This window comes from Bos mutus, chromosome 10, assembly GCF_027580195.1.
Source record: "Bos mutus isolate GX-2022 chromosome 10, NWIPB_WYAK_1.1, whole genome shotgun sequence".
In the NCBI taxonomy this organism is placed as follows: Eukaryota; Metazoa; Chordata; class Mammalia; order Artiodactyla; family Bovidae; genus Bos; species Bos mutus.
Window position 1 is genome coordinate 50,983,176 of NC_091626.1, and position 23,383 is coordinate 51,006,558.

Below are 23,383 nucleotides of genomic sequence, written 5' to 3' on the forward strand. Positions count from 1 at the left end.
TCCTCACAAATCTCATAGCCCCATCTCAATCTTTTTAATCTTTCTCTCCAACTATGCCAGTATTCTTAAAGTCACACCATGGAAAAACTTTGTGGAAAGGTGATTCATCCTTTGTGTATTATTTAAGGAGAGCAGTCCAACTCTCTAACACTCACTGCTTTTCCATTCTTGATACCTCAGTAATTTTTCAATGATTCCCCCAAATCAGAGTTAGCGACTCAAAAATCACTTCAACCAACTTTTTAAAAACTGCATTTTAAAGGGTCAAATCTCACCATTCACATTCTTTGGAAGATTTAAATGTTTTTCTTCATAAAGAATTTTCTAGGGCTTCCCTGGTGGTTCAGTGGTTAAGAATCTGCCTTGCAATGCAGGGGACTGGTTTGATCCCTGATCCCTGATCCAGGAAGATCCCACATGCTGCAGGGCAACTAAGCCCATGTGCCACAACTACTGAGCCTGTGCTCTAAAGCCCGGGAGCTGCAACTACTGAGTCCGTGCAGCTAGACCCCATGCTCCCCAACGAGAGAATCTACCAGAATGAGAAGCCTGTGCACCACAACTAGAGAGTAGCCCCCACTCGCCACTACTAGCAAAAGCCCACGTGCAGCAAAGAAGACCCAGGGTACCCCCAAATTATAAATAATTTAAATATTAAAAATTTCTCTATTAAATTAATTCAAAATTAAATTTGTTACTCTTGTGTATGAGTTTTTAAAATTACATTTTCTAATGACCTACACATTTACGAAGTTAAAAATTTAACTTACCACGTGATCAAAGTTCTAAAAATTAAGAAAATAGGGTAAAAAATAACGTGATGAGCTCTAGTTCAGCTTAAATACACAATTCTTAATTAGGTCTTATCCAAGCTCATCTGGTCCTATTATACCCTCCCATGATGCTTTATTGTTTTTAGGAGACAAGCCTGTTGTATCTTATGCTTTTCCTTCCTAAATTTTAGCCCGCACACACACACAAATAAATCACTATTTACCTCTCTTCTCTAACCCACTAAGGTCCATGAGAAGAAGGATCATCTCTCTTACAGTTGCCCAGCATAGTACTTGGCATGAACAAGCTCGCAAACACTGCTAAAATAATGAATGGTTAATATTCCACATTTTGTTTTCTCCCTATTTCAGCTTACTTCCAGTTAAAGTGATAAAGGCTTGTTGTTTCCCTGTCCAGATAATTATCTTGAATTTGATATTTTGCACTGAAATAGTTTTTTGTGAGTTTTTTAAATGCCCTTATCTATATGATTTTCTTAAATGGGACAAGGAAATATCTGTTTAAAAAATTTTTTTAATTGCATTAGGTAGACACCAAATCTCTAGGCCAGGGCAAAAACATTTAATTTAAAAAAATAAAAAGGAGAGAGAGCACTTTCTGAGTTCTAATTTCCATATCTGTTATTGGAATTTCTAGGTCTCAACAGTCTTCTAAGGAATAACAGAATTCTTCATACCAACCTATTGACTGCTTATGTGATGAGTTGAGGGCAACTTAAGCTCTAGAAAGAAAACTAAATTTTAAGCAATTTAAATATTGGCTCAAAGGTAAGAGTGGAAAATGAAGTCTCTGTGTCAAAAAATTTAAGTGAAACCCAGCTCGTCTCCTGAAAGCAACGGCAGAATCAGCTGCTGTTCTGCCTTCAAGCAGAGGACAGTCTTGTGGAGTACATTCAGGTAAAGCTAATTCAGGGTGATGCTTGATAAATAACAGGAGTATATTTCAGTGCTATGGGAATGGTTAGGTGGGAACTCAATCTTAGATATCAGAGAAAGCTCCCAGAAGTCTTAATATTTAAAACGAAACAATTAGAACCTGTCAGCGTCATTGACAAAATTTACTAGTGTCCATTTGTTTTGCCTCCTTAAGTTCAGGTTACCAGGATTGTGCTTTTTGCCATACACCACAGATACATGGACACAAACAGAGCTATATAGATTTTATTCATTTCTTTCTTAGTTTCACTGACCTTATTTTCTAATTTCTCTGTTCTCTGTGTAAATCATTAAGCCTAATTCGCTACTGTTTCAGGGCCTGAAAATACTAAAGTAGACAATATTGTCCTTTCGACTGTCTTTTGTGGGAATATTTCTGATCATACGGGTGTTATCGCTCCACACCACATGCAGAAAGAAGCAGGGGACGAAAAGCTGAGAAAACACTGCCACAAAAGGAAACAAAGTCCTTTCTCCCAAAACCACAAGTTCTAGATTTAGCTCTACACTCAAAAGATGACCCTGTGCTAAAAAAGCAACCATCTACTATTCTAGTGCTGTTTTGTTTTGTTCCAGCTTTACTAAACTCAGATAACTGGCACATAGCTTTCCAAAATTATCCTCAAGCTTAACCTAATTTAGTCTTTCTTACATTTTTACCTCATGGGAATACGGTTATAACATAGGCTGGTCCCCAAAAATACACTATGTCCTTTCAGTCTCCTTCCCTCTACCACATGCATGACTCCTTCTTCTAAGCACCCTCAACATTTGTGTTTTCCACTGATTGTTGGTATGTGTGAATCCTAAAACTCCAGCAGAAATAAAAAGTGGATGCAGAATTGTTTTTAATTAAGAGTTGAAAACTTGAGCACATACACTAAGATCAGTTCTGCTCAGTTCTCTAGAACAAAGATGGAACTAGGTACCATCCACTGCAGTGGGTCTGTCATCTCTCGCACAGAGCAATTTCTGGAAGAGCATTCTGGTGAAAGTCTAAGGCCAAAGGAGGTGTCTTTGAGATTTCCTGTAATCTCAACCTACAACTCAGAGATGATATGTAGGTCCTCAGATCTAGATATTACACATTCTCAGCCTGGTCCTTTTGACTAGATTCTCTATCAGAAGCTCATCCAGAATAGAGAAGTCAGCACAGGAATGTGGGGTCCTCCCCAGAACAAATCCATCTGCAAGAGTACGAATGTATGGCGTATATGTTAGAACATTTCCCCTCTCCTCAAAAAGTGACAAAACAGCACTGCACAGTCACTACTTAATACTTTGCTTCCATTCATATCCTGAAGTTCTTATCCAATCTGTTTTAAACCTCAATTCTCTAAAATTAATGCTTTTATTCTCTGACTAAAACCAAATTATGTCTAATAAGATTTCTTAAGAGAATTTATGAACCTTTGGCTATTTTCCACAAAATTATCTATGTGTATACATAGATGCATTTTTTCTAGCAAGAGGGTTGATATTTTTCATCAGATTTTCAAAAGGCTCAGTACCCAAAATATAAAACAAGGACATAGAGCAATCTTTTTATTCTTTTTCTATGTGGATATTTTCAGAAAAAATGATTTAAGGTAAACAAACACACCAATGCAATGCAGTCAGGTAAAACCAGGAAATGTATTTCTAAAAAGGTTCTCCTACCCTTTTTGTTAGATGTAAAATAATTTCTGGATCCAATGCAGAAGCCACTTAGGCAGTACCATTGAATGCACTGACAGTGAAAAAAATGGAGTAAACCAGTAAAAGATTGTCTTTTCTTTACATTTGCTGGTTCTCTAATTTTCAATAAGCTAAACTTTATCTTTAGCCGAATTGAAAGACTAAATATGTTTATGTAAGAATCACAAAATCTTAGCACTTGATTAAAATATGAAAACCAGGACGGGAACCAGATTGAACCTCTCTCCCAAAATAACATAAAATTATCACTACCCAAAGCAATGAAAATAATGTGATCAGTTGAAAAAGAACCTGAAATTTTGTGTACTTATTAAAATGACAAAAGACCATTTTCTGAACATTTTGGCTTGGAATTTTGAGTTTTTACATTTTAGCCCCTATATCACCAGATTTTTATTCTGTAAGTTCTTATATTTCAAAACAGTTACATTCATCATGTATGTGATAAAATTTAACTTCTGGTTTCCAGACAGCTGACTTGTCCCTTGTCATTAATGAGTGGTAAATACAAGGTCATCCTTATCACAACCTAGTTGAGGAATTTAAAAGAAAAGTCAGAAACAAGTTACTTCCCAGTAAACAAATCCCTGGTGAATTTACCAGCTCTAGTCAGTCAGCCCAGCACTGGTGGGAACTTTTATGCATACATACACACACACACACACCCCTCAAAAATAACATTGTATCAAATAAATTTTTTTCTGCCTCCTTGACTTCATTTATTTTCCCATTTACTCATTGTTTCCTTGCCATTATTGACTATTATCTTTCTTCAGAGGTTTAGTCACATACTTCCCTATCAGCCTTGCCCTATCTTCTTCTTCTTTTTGTTTGTTTTTCTTGCCATGCCAAGCAAGGCATGTGGGATCTTAGTTCCGCAATCAGGGATTGAACTCACTCGGCCTTAAGTGGGGGCACTGGAAGCTGGGAGTCTTAACCACTGGACTACCAGGAAGTCCAGCTCTGCCCTTTCTTCTGCCCAAATCCCCAAGTTTCGAAGACTTTCTGGGTCATAAAGTATCTTAGAAGATTGAGATTCTGCATAAAAGTATATCTGAATATGTGAAACTTAGAAGAAAAATATAAAAAATTATATTTATAGTATACTTAAAATTCTCATCAGAATTTAAAAATGTAGAGTAATTTTTAAAGAAAAGAGAATGGCTAATATTTAGCAATAAAATGTTACATAAATAACAGGGATTGCAAATAACTGGCAGAGTTTTCTTTTCATACTCTGGATAACAAGAAGCTTACAGCAAAATGCGAGGTACAGCTACATATGACTTTTAGGACCCAATTCTTTTTTCTACTCTATCTTGACTACCTCCTGTAATTTATAATTTTAATGTTCCTGTGCTTATCATAAACCTTATAATTCAAATCCTTTGATGTTCAGAAGTCTTTGAATGAGTAAAACTGAGACCAGTGAAGAAAACAAGGCAATATTTCCAGTTTATCAAGTAATAGCTTAATAACTCAGCCTCATCACAAAGAATTATATAATCAGATTCAAGTAATACTCCAAACAACTGTGTTTTTAAAACTTGGGTCTCTGATTTTAGATACAATGGCATCTGAAGATTTTTTTTAAAAGATTATACTCTTGCAAAAGCAATACAGTTTACATAATAGCATTGCTGCTATATGAAAATGTCTGATCAAGAGTTATTAAGACAAAACTTACTTGCCTAGCTGACTATAATAATCAAATCTTTTCTGGGTTCAGAACAGGAGTAAGTGAATGGAATTTCTGCAAGGAAGAGTCAAAGAAACACTGCATATAGTGCTACAATACTTAGAGCATACATGTAGGAATCAAACACTTGGGGATAATACTTGCTGTAGGAATTATTTTTTAAAAAAAGATTTCACAAAAGACCAAAAGAAAAAGAAATACTTGGGTTGTTACCCCTTCTTAACCTGAAATTCTAAATAAGAGAAATTTTTTGAAGAATTATAAATGAAATACTATTTACATATTCTATATTATTGCCTGGTGATTTAAAAGTTAAAAATATTTTATTTGAAATAAAATCTGTTACAGAAAGCACTGCATCTGATAAATATGAGAATTTCTATTTGCTATCCTATCAAGTGGCTAAGACAAAAAAGAAATCACTACTTTTGAGAACTGAAGTATTTTTCTATTTACAAGTACAAACAAAGTCAGAAAGATCTGACACAGAATAAGACAATTAAAATTCTATCGTCAAATAACAGATAAATTCAAAGAGCTGAAGTATGCTAGCAATGTCACCTTGACCAGATTTTAAAAAATCAGTTATTACCCTGAGATTCTGTTACTGAACAGGAACTCTCACATGTATAAGATGTATAAGAACCATCTTTAGGTGATGAGCCCAGAAATAAAATCTAGGATTCTGCCAAGACTATTCCTCCTACAACACAATGGCAAGGCTTTTGTGTGACACAGAAGCAGATCTAAATTTCTTGCCAACATCATGTTCTTTTTTTTTTTTTGCAGCATATGAATGAAATCATCCTTCTCTTGGAAAGTCTGTTAACTCTTAAGAAATAAACCAAGCAGATGGGGAACCAATACGAGGAACACTTTGGTTTCTGTGGTTGTATAATTAAAAAATAAAATGAGTAATTGATGAGAGTGATAGCTCAAAAAAGGGAAATAACTAGACTGAGTTCCATGGGATTAGAGCTATATTTGATGAGTTTGGGCCCATTTAACAACCCTCTGCCTCCCATCCCTGCCCACCTGCCCCCCCTCCCAGCTTCTCTTCTGCAAATGAGTGCTTTATATCATGAAGGCTAGCAAGTACAAAGTATATAATAGCTTTTTTTATTTTGCCATAATTTTTATAATGCCTATCAAGTTTTGGCTACATATAACAAACTGAAAAAAACTAAGAAATGCCAGATTTTTTTTAAGTTTAGCAATATGTAGGTTCACATAAAATACCTTTCTAAATATACATGTACCCGTAAAAATGGTCAGTAATGTGCACAAAAGCATGAAATATATTTTGAGTTCTTTTCATGGAAAAAAGAGCCCTCTTGGCTTATCAAATAATGCTGACCCTCCCTAATTACAAGCACTTCTTGAAGAGAATAATGTCAAAACCAATCATATTCCAAAATATATCATTTGTAGAGATAAAATATAAAGCTCGCATATTAGCTTGGAATTTATATTATACTAATTTTACTCAGACATAAATTGTCTAGTGAATTAAAAAGGAGCCACTTACAGGTGAAAGTAGATAAACAAAAGAAAACTGTTTATAAATGGGTAATATGTTAATTAGTATTCTGTTCTGCTTTAATTAATTTAAAAGAATCATTAGCTAAATCAACTATGTAAGATATAATTTCACAGTATTTGAAACTGCGTGAAGATTTCTGTTTAAGATATTTTAAAACTTGCCTGTAATTAGTTGGATAAACTGGTTTTTCCAGATCTCATAAAAGTAAACTGTAACCCATATTTTGTTTAATTATTACAAATACTGAATTGGTGAGGTTTAATTTAATAAGACTTTACTATATCTGCAGTATTAACTAAGTCAGATAAGGAATTATTACATTTAATTGAGGCTTACTTTAATTTTAAAAATAGTATCTTATATACATTTCTAGTTTGTCTGCAAAATCCTTTATATTTTCAATTTTCTATATGGACATTTATTTAGTAGAACACACCACTGTCTGCATTTTGATTATACTACTATACTTTATCTGAACTGAGAAGAACTAGCCAACAGATCAAACAATTAAGAGCTTATACAATTTGAGGTTGCATCTTCAGAAATCCTTTACAGAAAGACTGAACATCAAAACTATGTCAAAATTCTCACTAAGCTAAATTCTGATAATCTCTTCAAATTCAGAAACAATGAATTTCAGTTAAAAATACGTAACTTCTATAAAATACATTCTCCTTAAGAGCTTCTATTTAAAAAAAACAAAAACAAAAACCTCCCGCACCCAAGTACAGTTAATACTTCTGTCTAAACCTCTTTCTCTTCCCAATTTTCTCGTTTTTGTCATATTTTCCCCCATTAAAGTAAGCACATTGTATTTTGGTTTCTTTTCTCCCTCCTCATTGTTCAGATGAACATTTTAATAATCTTTTAAGCCATGCTGTTCAAAGAAAACAGGCTATTTGAAGGTAAAGAAAATTCTCTAAGTTCAATGGTTTTCAACATGAGATCATTTTCCTAGACCTGTTTATTAAAAATCCACGCAAAGCAAACACTGCAACTGTAAACAGCTACTGAAAATTGGAAGTTTAAAAATAAAGCCGTTGAAAACACTTCATTACACACCTTCTCTGTGAAGCCCTTTGTTTCCACTGAAAACCATACTGGAATCCTTGTACAAAAGAAGTTGCCTTCTGGCTGTCAATAGCTATACAGTCAGTAACTGAGGGATCCAGATGTCTGCAGTGGTTAAAACAAATGTTCAGCCGTGGGTGCTGATTTCGCTTCGCTCTGTGTAAGGTTTTTCACAAAGGCAGCAGAGTAAGAGCGCACATAGCAACAGCACTCACAGCTGATTGGATGGAGGGTGTGCTCTGCCGCCCCTGCTCGTTGGGTCCACTACAGCTTCCCTTCTACTTGGCAGCGCTATCTTGTTGTCTTTGCTCCTCTTACCAACTCAGCTGTGTTTAGGCAACGTGAAAGGAAAGATTGGTGTGACGATAATGACAAAGTATTCTAGCATGCGTCCCTAAAATGTGCGTCTCTGGGTACTTTTAAAATGGAGAGAAATTCATAGGGCAAACATTCACTTCAGTCGGTGTTTCACATAAAACAGAGGACAAAGGGGTGGTGGAGGGAATCAATTTATTACTTCGCATTTCAAGTAAATCAGGTTCTACCATGTGAAACCCTCTGTAAACAAAGAATACAAAAATTTAGGACAATCAGGATAAAGCATTAACCTCTGTCTACCCAGAACTATGAATTACTTCACAACAAACTTCACAAATTCCAAGAAAACCAAGATTAGTTAGTTAAAACAAGGCAAGACCTAAAAATAGTCCTCCCTCAAATTTATGCAGTGTCTTTTAAGAGGGCAAGACAAACTGAGGTTAACAGGTTGCTTAGAAAAAATTGCTCAGTAAACTCTGACAATAAAAGATTTAACTAGGTATCTGCATTAAAATATCTCTTCTCATACAAACAATGACAAAAAACATAAAACAATGACACTGAGTCTGAATTAAATTTATTTTTCAGGAATTTTTTTCCCTCTAGGAAAAATGTTTGGGGGAGTCAATGCAGGTAGTAGCAGATAAACAGATATGAAGAATCAGAAAAATTTCTCATTTAGGAAATATTTCCCATGAACTTCACACAAACTAGGATAGTGTTTTTCAAACTTTTAAAGCAATGGAATCCTTTAAATCTGCATTCTTCCAATAAAATGCATTATTAGTGGTGGCATTAGGATTTCTATACAGGAGAGAGTAGGCAGAGGCAACAGCAGAAGCATACTATTTATTACTCAGATCTTTGTTTATGTGGAGTGTCTTGCGGATAGGGCAGAGAGGCTGATGGAAATGTTGGCACTATTAAAGCACCCCATGAGCACCAGGAGGCTATTTTTAAATAAGAGGCTACAAACAACACTGCAGTTTCATATTAGTCCCAGAATCTACAAAATTCCTACCCTTGAAAAAGCTTTCAGGATCCCTGGAGTTCTACAGAATACAAGTAAGAGATATAACCTGTAAGAGTTAAACCTTATTACCTAAGTAGTATAAGGAAAGAACCCGATCGTTGGCTTAACAATTAGCCAGAAGGAGAGCTGCTAAGCCTTCTGAGAAATAATGAGAGAGATGTGTTTGGGAGCACAATAACCTCTGAGATAAGCGACTCAGAGAAAGAATGGCAGAGTAGAGAGAACAAGGATGTTGGAGTCAGGCTGACCAACTTGGGTTCAAAATATGAATCTGCCATTTAAAAACAGTAAGACCCTATACAAATTAGTAAACTACTCTGAGCTTCAGTTTTCTTGTCTATAAAATGGAATTAATTCACAGGACTACTGTGAAGGCTAAAAGGTGCTCTTTGCTAGTCAGACTGCTTTTTTTGGTTACTAAGGACTCTTAAGGTTCTTCAAAACTTAAGAGCCTTTGCAAATTCTATTCCTCATTTGCTTGGAGTGGTCTCCCACAATCCCTTCCACTGATAAGTCTCCCTTAAATTTCTCTTCCCCAGGGCAGCTTTCTGAACCTGGTCTCCGTCTCTCTATACTTTTTTCTTAGTACTTAGCTCACAAAATGTTAAATAATTATTTGCAAAATGACTGGTTGGACATTCTCCTCCACCACACTGTAAGTGCTTTGAAGGGAGATACTACAACTATCTACATTATTGCTTACCTAGCACCATGACTGATTTATATTCCATATACTACTTTATTTGATTTCATAACCATGCAAAGTTAAATAGAACAAGTTTAAATAAGAATATCAATTCCAAACATTTATTCAAGTCATACAACTAGAACCAAAGAAAATAGATTTTAAAAAAATTTCGGATAAATAATTGCATAATTCAAAATTAACTTCTTCCTATATCTTTGAAAAAAAGAATATATGATCTCTAAACTGTTTTAGAATACTTCCTTTCAGTTAAAATTCTTAAAATTTTTAATTAAAGGCTAATAGCCAGTTTCTATAATCTAAAACTATTAACATATTCAAAGAGAACTTATTAAAAATACTAAATTTAATCAGAAGCATGTAATTACAAGTGAATAAAATGAACTGGAAGAGACATGCCACCTTAAAAAGTAAAATGCAACCAAGAGATTTATTTAGCAAAATGCTTCCTCTGCTACCAGTTCTCAAAATGATAAATAAATTTCAAAATGGCACTTTATATAATTCTGAAGAATGGTTGCTTTTTCCCCTGGTTCACTGTGGTACACAATGCTATAAATAATCTCAACAGTCAACAAGTTAAAAATCTGAATAATATATCAATAAAATGCTATACCAAGTACTAGTCTCAGGTTCTCAATTCTCAACCCTCAACCAGGAAAAAAAACCCTTTTTGCCCAGTATGGTCATAATTGTGTTCTCCAAATGGGCCAGTTCAAGAAGTGTAAATTATCTATATTATACTAATCTAAGGAAATAAGTAGGAAGCAAATCTCCCATGAGTTTTTTTAAGCTACATATTCCAAATACAGAATGGAAAAATTTGAAATATTAACTGTTTCACATAATCCAAGTCCTCTGTTAGCAGAAACAATCGAACTATCTACTTTTAAGATGCCGTGCTTAGTCACTCAGTCATGTCCTACTCTTTGTGACCCCAAGGACTGTAACCCGCCAGTCTCCTCTGTCTATGGGATTTTTCAGGCAAGAATACTAGAGTGGGTTACCATTTCCTCCTCCAGGGGATATTCCTGACCCAGGAATTGAACCTGCGTCTCATGTGTCTCCTGTATTGCAGGCAGATTCTTTACCCACTGAGCCATCGAGGAAGCTTTTTAAGATACCTTATCTTTTAAGATATCTTTTAAGATCTCTCTCTTTAAGAGATAACCATGCTAGCTTGGATAGTTTTTAAACAAAAAAGATAAATTGCTAGAAGAAAAAAGAACCCTTCAAAGGTAATTACATAGCTACTATATATATCACAAGAGTCGGACACAACTTGGCGACTAAACCACCACCACCATCACTATATATGTAGGCCCATGGACCAGGCATAGTGCTAATTTCTTTACATGCCCATCTCCTCTGATAGTTACTATTCTCACAGATGAGAAAACTGCTTTATAACCTGCTCAAGTAGGCAAAACTAAGTGGGCAAAGCCAGGAAACAGGTATTCCTAAATCTGTGTGCTTTTAACAATTCCTTTCATAATTATATTTCCATAAGACAAATATGGCATCATATAAGAATAAACTTGAAATACAAAAATCTCAAGCTAACATTTTTCTATTTATTACTCATTCAATAACCACCACTACAGCCCCATTACACCTCAGAACTGTCATTGATGTTACTTACAAGACAGAAAAACAGGATTTGACTGCTAAACAGGGAGCCAGGCTATAGTTACATTAAGGACACAATAAAAGGTTCAATCTGTGAACTTCACTACTTCATAATCACAGATCACATACCTGATTCAGAGAAAGTAAAGGAGGTAGAAAAGAACATTGAACCAGGAACTACGGATCTGGGTTCTAGACTAAACTCTACCTTAAATACTTCTCTGAAATTATTCATTTCTAAATCAGAAATATTTTCTTTTTTTTTTCTTCTTCTTTTGACTGCAATGTTGGTATGTTGTAAGGATCAAATGGGACAAGATACAATAATTTTGAAAAACAGCACAAATAGGATATTGTCATCACTGGTAGTCAGTCTTCTAGGGGTTAACAGTGTAAACATGTTTGCACAAAATACAACCTAATTACTGAAAAGATCCCTTAAAGCAGCAAGACATAATGGAGAAGAGCTAGCGTGTCTAGGGTTCAAGTTCTTTCCTCTTAAGAAGCTGTACTGTCAAATGATTTAAGCTATCTGAGTCTATTTCTTCATCTGTAAAGTGGCAGTAATAATTTCTCTAGAGTTATGAGCCATCTAGCGCAAGACTTGGCTCTCAGTTCAGTTCAGTTCAGTCACTGAGTTGTGTCTGACTCTTTGCAACCCCATGGACTGCAGCACACCAGGCTCTCAAGCAATTTAAGTTTCCTCTTTTCTTTTGCAAACATCAGTTCTATAAATATGTTGCTAAACAGCAAATGTACATTCATACATACACACACACCAACAAATAAAAGGCTAATACATTAGTAGTATCCCATATTAATATCAATAGGGATAAAATTTAAATCTTGACTATCATAGAAAGATTTTTATGACACTGACATTTTTAGTTTGTTAAATAATGTCACTTTAACAACACATTTCACAGTTCACTAACTTATTTGCAAGAAAGACTAAATAAAACTAAATTTTACAATTTAAGGAATTAAGAAAATTTATGACTTTTCTCATTAAATCCATATTTATTCAAAAATTATGCTGTTAGGTCAGTATTGGATAAATTAAGCCATAAAAGGCTACATTAATTTCCACTCATATGGAGATTTCCAGTGATCATTATTGCTGAAATGATTATCCAGTGATTTGTATTCATTATCACATGGTACAAATAAGCCAAGTGACTATACAATCCAAACATATTGTGTTTTTAAGACCTAAAACACTTCATAAATTTGCAGTATTAAAAATAACCTAATAGGCTTAATTGAGATTGTCATCTTTCAAAAGATTTGGGGTTATGATGACCTAGATTAGTTTTAGGAGCAGAGCCTTGTTTACAAAATCTAAGATCTTGGAGAGAAGAAAATGTTCTAGCCTGTTTTTTGGCATCATTCATACTACATTGTTTAAAATGAGCAAGAACAGGGGTTATTTATAATCTAAGCTACTGGACAAACACTCTAATAATATCTTATCTACACACTAGATACATTTAATAAGTATCAAGACCAGGAATAAGAGTTAATTTTTAATATCCTATACTACTTGGGTCTTAATAAAAATACTATCATCATTCTTAAATAAAATACATGCCAGGATACACATGGATTCCCCTTTACCTAGACCCATATTTCTTTAAAGACATGGTCTGGGATGTTGTCAATCTTTCACTATTATAAAGAAGGGTATGTTTGATTCAGTCTTAAAAGTCCAGAAACAAGAATTTTTTATCCTGATAAAATGATATTTTAGTAAAAGTATTTCCATGGAGATAATGTATCTTACATTTACTCGACCCTTTGACAATCACAACACTGTGAAATAAGAATGAAGAAACAGAATCATCTAACAGAGGTCTAATTCCAAGTCCTGTTTGTCTCCCCCAACCATCATCACCACCCCCCTACAGCTAGCTATCACTAGCCATAAATTTGAGTTATGCCAATAGTCATACAAATGACAGGTCCTGCATTTAAAATTTTTGAAGAATATTAACAAAATCTAGTAAAGTAAAACAGTTTGCTGCTGCTGCTGCTAAGTCGCTTCAGTCGTGTCCGACTCTGTGCGACCCCATAGACGTGTGGCAGCCCACCAGGCTCCCCCGTCCCTGGGATTCTGCTGACAAGAACACTGGAGTGGGTTGCCATTTCCCTCTCCAGTGCATGAAAGTGAAAAGTGAAAGTGAAGTCGCTCAGTCGTGTCCGACTCTCAGCGACACAAGAAAACCTCATGCAGCTTTAAGACTCAATTGTTAAGTCCGCAAAGCTTTAATACTGTTTACTTGCATTTTTTAAAAATTTGTTCATTTCAGACTATTTCATACACTCTTGTTTCCAAATGATGTGACTGAACTCTTTTGGCTATCTGTTTGAATGCAAACTCTAATATATCTAAAACTGAATTAATTTTCCTCTGAATAGGATTCACCATTATTATCACTTTCACTTTCCTAAGCTAACAAACTAGAGAGAATAAAAATAGCCATTGATTATGTGTTTAAGGGACTGGTACAACTACTTTCCTCAGGTTATGTCATTACAACAAACTTCTAAAATGAATACATTATCTCAATTTTAACCAATGAGGAAACTGAAACTCAACCACCCTGCTTATTTAACTTATATGCAGAGTACATCATGAGAAACACTGGGCTGGATGAAGCACAAGCTGGAATCAAGATTGCCAGGAGAAATATCAATAACCTCAGATATGCAAATGACACCACCCTTATGGCAGAAAGTGAAGAAGAACTAAAGAGCCTCTTGATGAAAGTGAAAGAGGAGAGTGAAAAAGTTGGCTTAAAGCTCAACATTCAGAAAACTAAGATCATGGCATCCGGTCCCACCACTTCATGGCAAATAGATGGGGAAACAGTGGAAACAGTGGCTGACTTTATATTTTTGGGCTCCAAAATCACTGCAGATGGTGACTGCAGCCATGAAATTAAAAGACGCTTACTTCTTGGAAGAAAAGTTAAGACCAACCTAGACAGCATATTCAAAAGCAGAGACATTACTTTGCCAACAAAGGTCCATCTAGTCAAAGCTACGGTTTTTCCAGTAGTCATGTATGGATGTGAGAGTTGGACTATAAAGAAAGCTGAGTGCCAAAGAATTGATGCTTTTGAACTGTGGTGTTGGAGAAGACTCTTGAGAGTCCCTTGGACTGCAAGGAGATCCAACCAGTCCATCCTAAAGGAAATCAGTCCTGAATATTCATTGGAAGGACTGATGTTGAAGCTGAAACTCCAATATTTTGGCCACCTGATGTGAAGAACTGACTCATCTGAAAAGACCCTGATGCTGGGAAAGATTGAAGGTGGGAGGAGAAAGGGATGATAGAGGATGAGATGGTTGGATGGCATCACCGATTCACTGGACATGAGTTTGAGTAAACTCTGGGAGTCGGTGAAGGACAGGGAGGCCTGGTGTGCTGCAGTCCATGGGGTTGCAAAGAGTCAGACACAACTGAGTGACTGAACTGAACTAACTGAAGTTCAGAGAAGCTAGGTAATTTAATTAAGCTTAAACAGATCAGGTGACAAAACCAGAACTTTATTTATTTTTTTAACTTTTTATTTTACTTTGAAATACAATCAACGATGTTGAGATAGTTTCAGGTAGATAGCAAAGGGACTCAGCCATACATATACATGTATCCATTCTTCCCCAAACTCCCCTCTCATCCAAGGCTGCCACATAACATTGAGCAGAGTTGCCCGTGCTACACAGTACAACTTTGCTGGCTATCCATTTTAAATATAGAATTGTGTATATGTCCATCCCAAACTTCCTAACTATCCCATCCCTCTAATGTTCCCCCCAGTAACCATAAGAAAAATCAGAACTTTAATCAAGGTTTTTCAAGTTCTTCTAAATGCTAAAATAATCTGTAGGATTATATGTGCTGTGAAATTAATCTAAAGGTCTGGGACTATCATTTTCTTTTTAAATAAAATGGGAAAAAGAAAAGATCAGTTACCACTTCATGAGCAAGACTGAGTACCAAATTTTGTTTGGGAGGAGGGAATGCTGTTACAGGGCAGCAACTTCAACTGTTTGTAATTGTGAGCAGTCAAAAAAAATTTTAACCTACTGCTCCATGTGATACTACCTCTCAGTGACCCTCCCCCCACCTTAATTCTCTCCAATAGGTGTTTGGTTCTACCTTATCACATTCAACCAATATGGACTTTGGAAGCACATATTAAAGGCTGATATTATGTTTTACCGAGTCTGAGAAAGAAGTAATTGCTAGAGATTTACCACCAGAATGCATGAATTCTGTAACTACTGCATCTACCCTTTTGTGTAGAGGGAGCATTTTCTTTTTATTCACACAAATGTTGTAGTCAGCCTTTCAAAGCTTTCCATTTTAGATACAATCTCAGTTTACACAATTATTTTACCTAGCAACCTTGTGCAAAGTACTTATTTTTTGACTACCTCAATAGCTTCTAACCTTTTAGACCAGAAAGGTTTTAGTTGCATCACCTAGAGGGGAAAATCAACAAAGTATCATGAACTAATAAGCACCTCAAGTGAAACCTGCACTTACTGAGAAAAAATTTCCATTCCTTATTCTCAAAAACAAAAACAGAACAACCAACACATACACACATAACCCTATGGTCAAACCAAAAATATTTGAGACAACAACAAATAGAAAAGAGTAGTGGAATGTCAAAGATCTACAAGTCTGTGCAGGCCATCTGCTACTTTTCTCCTCTGGGCCAGTTCCCCTACTGGCCCTTTGCACCTCTTCCAAAACAGCAAAGGGTAACCTCCAGGAAAAAAAGTGAGGAAAGACTACATTTAACTATAGGTTCCAGAGGGCAAAGTTCATGTTAGTTCTTGCTCATCATTGTATTTCTACCATGTAAGTGCCAGGCATGTATCAGGTGCCCAATGAACATGATTCAGGAGAAGAGAGGGAAAGGAATCCAATTGTCCAGAGTTTTACCATATTTAACAGTAAATTCTAAAAATAAGTCATTTTACCTATACACTGTACAATCACTAATTTAACATTTACCACAGAAGACACTGTTCATAAGAATTCTGATGACTTTGACTAAAATTTTTTTGCTAAAACGTGCAGTTTGGTAGAAACATTTTAGAAATCAAGACTTTCTGAAACAAAGTCCAGGTGGTTTGACTAAGTCAAAGCAAGCATTCCAGTCAATACCTTGATTTAGTACAAGAGTCCACATAAATTATAAAATATTAAATACAATACCCTACATAACACAGCAAGCTAGCTAAATACAGAATAAAACAGAAGTTAACAGAAAACAAGATTTAAGTGCACCAGCAGGACAGCACACACTAGTGTGAACATAAAATTCTTTGTACAAAACAATAAAAAAAGGAGAGACAAACTGTGAAATAGGATTGAACACAGGGACATCAGGCGTAAACCAGGACCATCCCAGGTAGCATTTAACCCATCCCATCCCCCAAGAAAATGTGAACTTCATGGTTAAAATAGATATATAAAACAGTTAATTCAAATTAAATTTTTAATGTAATTTTTTTATTCCATGAAACTCACTGAGTCAAAATATAAAATTTACGATATTTTATGGTATGTGAATACTTTACAGCTGTGCATCAGGTTTTCCAAATATCCTTTAAAAAAGTAACCATAAGCAACTCACTACATCCTAGCTATCTTGTTTGAAGGAAAGATCAAGTCTTCACCCACAAAGCACTGACAGTGATGAAATGTTTTCTCAACTATCTAACAAATGCCAGCCCTGTGCCAAGGACCATAACAGGTGTGAGGGAAGAAGTCAGATGCTGTCCTGCCCTTGGAGAATAAGTACTCTAGTGAAGGAGACAGTCTAAAATGAGCAAGTAAAGGATGCCCAAACAGTGGTACATGCCCTGGTCTTCTTTTGTTTCTTAGCGCATGCCAGGCTCTTTCTAAATTCAGGACCTTTGAACATACCACTTCTTTGGCCTGCAATGTTCTCCTCACTCATTACACAGCAGGCTCCTTCTTATCTTCGCCTCACTTTCTCAGAGAGGCCTTAGCTAATCATCCCAAGCAAGGGGGTCTTCTCCCTGCCCTAAGTTGTCATCTTCTTAACCTTTGTGTATTTCCTTCAGAGCACTTACAACATGTACTTTTCTTACTTGTTCAAGAAATGTTAATATACTAACAATAATACATCACATTTATTGAATATTTCTTCAGAGTCAAACACTATTCCAAGCACTTTACATGGATTACCTCATTTAACCACTATGCCAGTCCTTTATTTAGGTACTATTACTAGCCTTATTTTTCACATGACAAAACTAAAAATGGACTTCTTCCTCTATAATTCTTAATAATAAGCTTCACATTATTTCTTAACTTTTAAAATTTAGACATTATCTCTAATTTCTTTATATTCCTTTCTCTTTTTAGCATCCCAGTTTCAAGGATTAAATATTTATTTCACATTGAGTCTATTTATTACCATTTGACTTTCTTTTAACAGTATGTACACACTACTTGGAGAAGAATGTTAAAATATAATCACCTAGCCTTTGTTTCTTCCACATTCCTTGAGGAAGGCTGAATGATCATGATGATCATGATCATGGGGCCAGAATCTAGGGGCAATTGTGCTCTTGTCAGAGGTAATAATATAGTATAGAAAAATTCTCAACTGGTTAGTAGGTAATTTGTTTTACTTTTATAGTTAGACAGGTTACTTTTTTTCCTTTGGGCCTTATGCTTTATCAGCTGTAAAAAAAATGAAAGAGACTCACACTAAGGACCTTTTCAATTCTGATTTCTGGCAACAGCTTAACTTTGAGAGTAATCTCAGAATCATAAAACCATTTTCATGTCCTGAGCTCTTTAGAATGGAATTTAATTTGCACCATGATGTAACCTGATGACTTTTTTTTCCCTCCATTGTTAGTCATTCAGAGTCCCCTAGCAGATACCTGAACTCTGCAACATAAACTACAAGAAAAAGCACAGGAGGGTTGTTATATGCTGGACTACAGAAATATGTCTCCAGGACCAGCAGTCAATCAACAAAATAATTACCAAGATTTGAGTGCAGATTCCTCAAAGGCATAGATATGTTCCTTATTCCAACTTCTAAAGAGTGAGTATACTAACTTAAGAACACACATGCCCAGAGAAACAATTTTTAAGAAAGGAGTTATGAATGACAGAATCTAAGATTTCCTGCTGTGTTCTTTCTGCCACAATACACCGTTGAACAAACCCCTTGTATGACCAAAATTTTTTTCTTAAAGCTTTGGTGTGAAATGTTTATTGGGTTGGATAGGGGAGAAGATATATGTTCATTCTCTCCTTAACAAAGATAGAAAAGCTTATCAGTATTGAGGGGACCTCCTCACTCTTATAGCTCACATGAGGTTGGAAAGTATAAGGGCTTCTAATTCTCCAGAATTCATTAAGCTTCTACCATGAGAGAAGTAATCTCAAACTTCATCTTGTTTCCTCTTATTTGTTCTGCTGCTGCTAAGTCACTTCAGTTGTGTCCGACTCTGTGTGACCCCATTGATGGCAGCCCACCAGGCTCCCCCATCCCTGGGATTCTCCAGGCAAGAACACTGGAGTGGGTTGCCATTTCCTTCTCCAATGCATGAAAGTGAAAAGTCAAAGTGAAGTCACTCAAGTCGTGTCCGACTTTAGCAATCCCATGGACTGCAGCCTACCAGGCTCCTCTGTCCATGGGATTTTCTAGGCAAGAGTACTGGAGTGGGGTGCCATTGCTTTCTCCGCTTATTTGTTCTAACACACAGCTATTTTAAAATGAACCATGCAGTTTACTACTCTGAACAAAGTGTATCATAAAACAAGAGCCATGGTACAACCAGTATTGTATACCATATTAATATTCCCAAGAATTTTCATAAAAGGCAGTAATTATTAATCCCTCATATATTACAAAGAATGGTGGTGAAGGGAAAACATACAAAGGAGAAAACAATCAGTCAACAGTTGAGATGAGTGTTAGGTAATTTTTATCATACCAGGTTATAATATAATTTTGAGAGCTAAAAAACTGATTTTTTAAGACTGTCAGATATTCAGTATCTGTACTGGTTTACAATGAAATAATAGAAATGTACTGAAATTATTCTCCCAAGAAGTTCTTTTTAATCATAGAAAGCTAATAAATGGTGCCCTGCTATCAAATGAATGAAGCTGAAAGTCCTTGACATTCAAAACCCTAATCTCACCCATTCCTAAGTAACCCCTCCAATTCACATCAGTTGACCTGCTATCCCTGGATCATCTTTATTGCTCCTTGTGTCTTTCAGTCTTCCCCTTTTTAGTCTCTGTAAATTTCCATCTATCCAAATCATACTGTGTTTTAAGGCTCAATACAGCTGCTATCTCTTCCAAAAGACAGGCTTTGCCCCGAAATTAATCACCCTCTATGAACTCTGATAGTAGACATTACTTTAACTATTTACTGTATACAAGCATCTTATACTATGCTTGTTTATAGTTATCTCATTTGATCCACCCAATAACTTTGAGAAGTGGGAATAAATTTAGAAACAAAATTGGACACTGTAGAATTAATTCTTACAGTTATGAAACAAACAAATCATAGAAAAATAATACAAAAATTTTTCCAGTAATAAGTTTTATGCTACACCACAAACATATTAAAATGCATGCAGATATTCATTCAATGATAAATATTTACTGACTAGCTACAAAATGCCAGACATCAATCCATGCACTGACAAACACAGCAGTGGTTAAACACCACTAAGTCCCTGCCTTCGTGAAGTTTATATTCCTATTGAGAGAAAAACAAAAAAAGCAAATAAACAAACATAAAACATCAAGTCAAGTAGTGACAAGTACAATGAAGAGTAATTCAGAGTCAAGAGACAAGAAAAGACCTGTACTCTTTTGATAAGATGGTCTAGGAAGTGACAACTTCCTCACTTTGAAGAAGTGACAACTGCGTAGAAAGTCAAATGATGTAAAAGACAATCTTGAGACTTACAGTCCAAAAGGAAACAGCAAATGCCAAGTCCCCATGATGTCAATGTGTTTGTAGTGACTGAATAATGTGCCTAGGGTACAGGGAACCTTAGAGTACCAAGAAATGAAGTCAGAGAGGTAGCATGAGGCTTCAGGATTAAAAGTGGAATTCTTTCCAATGCAAAAATAATTTAAAATATAATTCTTTTTCAACTGGGAAGTCCTGGAATTTTACCAATACTCATTTTCCTCTTAAATCCACTTAGTCCAAGTAATTTTTTTTTTCAAAAAAGTTAAACAAAATAAGGAAATACCCTAAAATCCTAATTAACTGTCCTATTTACATGACCTATTTTTTTTTCCCAAAAGCCAGTACTTTTACTTACTTGTACATTTATATATTCTTATGGTATTCTCCAAAAGCTTTCTAAATGTCCAACACCAGGGTCTAACTCCTTTTTTGTAACAGAAAGCAACTTCCTTCCTTAAAAGGCAGTATTACTATAGACAATACTGGGACTACTAGAGAAATATGAACATAAACAGTAAATTAGATATTAGCATTGTGCTAATAGATTTCCTGGATATGGTAACTGTATTACAGGTACATAGGAGAATTTTTTTTTTATGTTTTAATTGGAGGAAAACTGCTTTACAATGTTGTGTTGGTTTCTGACATACAACTGGAATCAGCCATAATTATACATATATCCCCTCCCAAGAATGCTTATTTTTAGGAGATACACACAGTAGTATGATGATAAATGTTTAACAACTGGTTCTGCAAAGGGAAAAAAAAAGTCCTGGTCTGTAGCACTGCCAATTTCCATGGTGTAACTACTGGTACCTTTGCTGATAGCAAGCAACCAACTCGACTGAGTAGAGAAGAAATGTATACAATCAGCTGTCACATGCTGCTACTAGCCAGTTTCATACTGAAGTACACAGGGTTGAAGTGTCATGATGTCCACCACTTACTCTGAATTTATAAAAACAAAAAAATAAAAAAGCCCTTATGTCTGTCTGTCTACCTACCTATCTACTGACCTAGCAGTCAAGAGAGGTAAAACAAAAGTGCTAAGATGTTCATAACCTATGAAAATTAGGATTCTAACTTTTTTTGTGGGTGTGAATACAGCATGCAATGTATGGAAGTTCAAAGAAATCCTATGGCTAATTCTTTCATATATCAAAAAATCTGTACATCAAAAAAATTTTTGCATGTCAAAATTTTGTGACATATACCAAATATGATATAGAGCTTTAACCTCAAGCTATGTTTAAGGTCAAAATCTTGGGAATTCTCTGACAGTCTAGTGGTTAGAACTTTACATTTTCACTGCCAAGGGCCAAGGTTTGATCCTTGGTCCAGAGATAAGATTCCAGAAGCTAGCACAGCCCCTCAAAAAAACAGATCAAAATCACCAATATTGAGTGCTGAAGTTACACATTCTCTTAATATTATGAATTTAAGTAGAAGTGACCCACTGGATCACTTCCTTTCACAAAACCATGATATTTCTTCACAAAAGAAAATGGCTAATTTGGTTTTTAAAATGTACAAGAATTCTCTAATGTCAGGATAAAGTTTTATAAATAGCCTGATTTCAGCTATTATTATAAAATTTTAATTCTATTCAGAATATATAAGCTTAATAAGTAGGAAAACAAAAAATGGAAACTTCATATTAATTTAAAATGTCAATTCCTAATTATAAACGAGTTGTACTCTCAAAGAGAATAAGTTTTAAAGTCCAAATAATGGTCATACTTTGAATAAATATTATTTATAAGTAATAGTACATAATAAATAATTACAAATAATAAGTTATGACTAGATTCCCAGGCTAGCCTACCAAAAGCTTCTTAACCTATAATATTAGGCCATTTCTTGCAGCATCAGGAACAAGTCTAGATTCTGACTCACAGAAACAAAAGGGCCATGCTCCAAACACTGAATCAATCCTAGCTAATGTTCTAAAATAAAGAAAAAAGCAATTTGGGGCACCATCTGACCATTCTAATAACTTTCATCAACCTCCTTCTACTGTCCACCCCCACCCCAATCTCTCTGCCTTAATGCTGCTCTAAATGCTCACAATGGTGTATGATTACCCAGAAATAGTTGGTGTGCTCCACTTACCTACTTTCCCTCCCCCTTGCATGCACATTACAGATGTGTAGTTCCATACTGGTTTGGATTTCCTCTAGTTGTATATTCCAGAATGCAAGGTTCAGAGTGACAAACAATAAAGACCTGTTGGTCTCTTATGCCTTTTATGATTAGCTTTCACAACAAAGCCCTGAAACATTCATTTCCTCAGTGCAGCTGATTCAAGTTGCTTATCCTTGGAAATGAAACACTAATCAATCCCTGTCCCATGTCAGGCACATGCTAGTTGCTGAACCTTGGGTTCTCAGTTCACCTTTCCCACAACCCTTAAAGCTAATGGTATTTGAACAAAAAGAACTGAAGTTCTGACAGGTTATGTAATTTGCTCAAGGTCATTTGGCTGAAGTGCTAGATTTAGAATTTCTATCTAAGTTTGATCCTAAAGCCTTAGGGTCTTAACTCTATGCTGCTAAAAAGGACACATTTGAGCCAATTTTATAACAAAAGATAGCCATCATTTCAATATTCTTCAAAAATATATAATTAAATATACACTTATTAATCTAAGTGGTTCTCCTGTTGGTTTAATTTCAGTCAGGATAACAAGGGGAAACTTTAAAAACTGTAAAAAACCAGGTACTGCATAAATGGGTATTTTTAGACAGAATGACCTCCCCTAAGATACACCTGAGAGCACCTAGCTCTTTGCTCATGAGTACAGATCATCCTGTCTATACAGCAAACCAGTCAATATATAGCATTTCACACCTTATAAAGTTCTTTGACACATTATTATCTTACCTGAAGCTCAGAAGCAACACTTGGAGCCTAGTACATTTTACATATGGGAAAACAGGTTTGGA

At 35.4% G+C, this 23,383-nt stretch overlaps 1 protein-coding gene across 15 annotated transcripts in view; it reads right to left on the minus strand.

The window, feature by feature from the left end:
- Positions 1 to 23,383, minus strand: part of ATOSA (atos homolog A) — an 85,232-nt gene that overhangs the window by 51,624 nt on the left and 10,225 nt on the right. Inside the window, exon 1 of one of the 15 annotated variants that reach the window (XM_070377919.1) lies at positions 7,733 to 7,891. The exons of the other annotated variants lie outside the window; for them this stretch is intronic. Within the exon in view, the coding sequence (XP_070234020.1) occupies positions 7,733 to 7,769 (37 nt within the window). The 5' untranslated portion in view covers positions 7,770 to 7,891. Of the gene's footprint in view, positions 1 to 7,732; positions 7,892 to 23,383 lie in introns of those variants that run through there. 15 annotated transcript variants of the gene reach the window in all.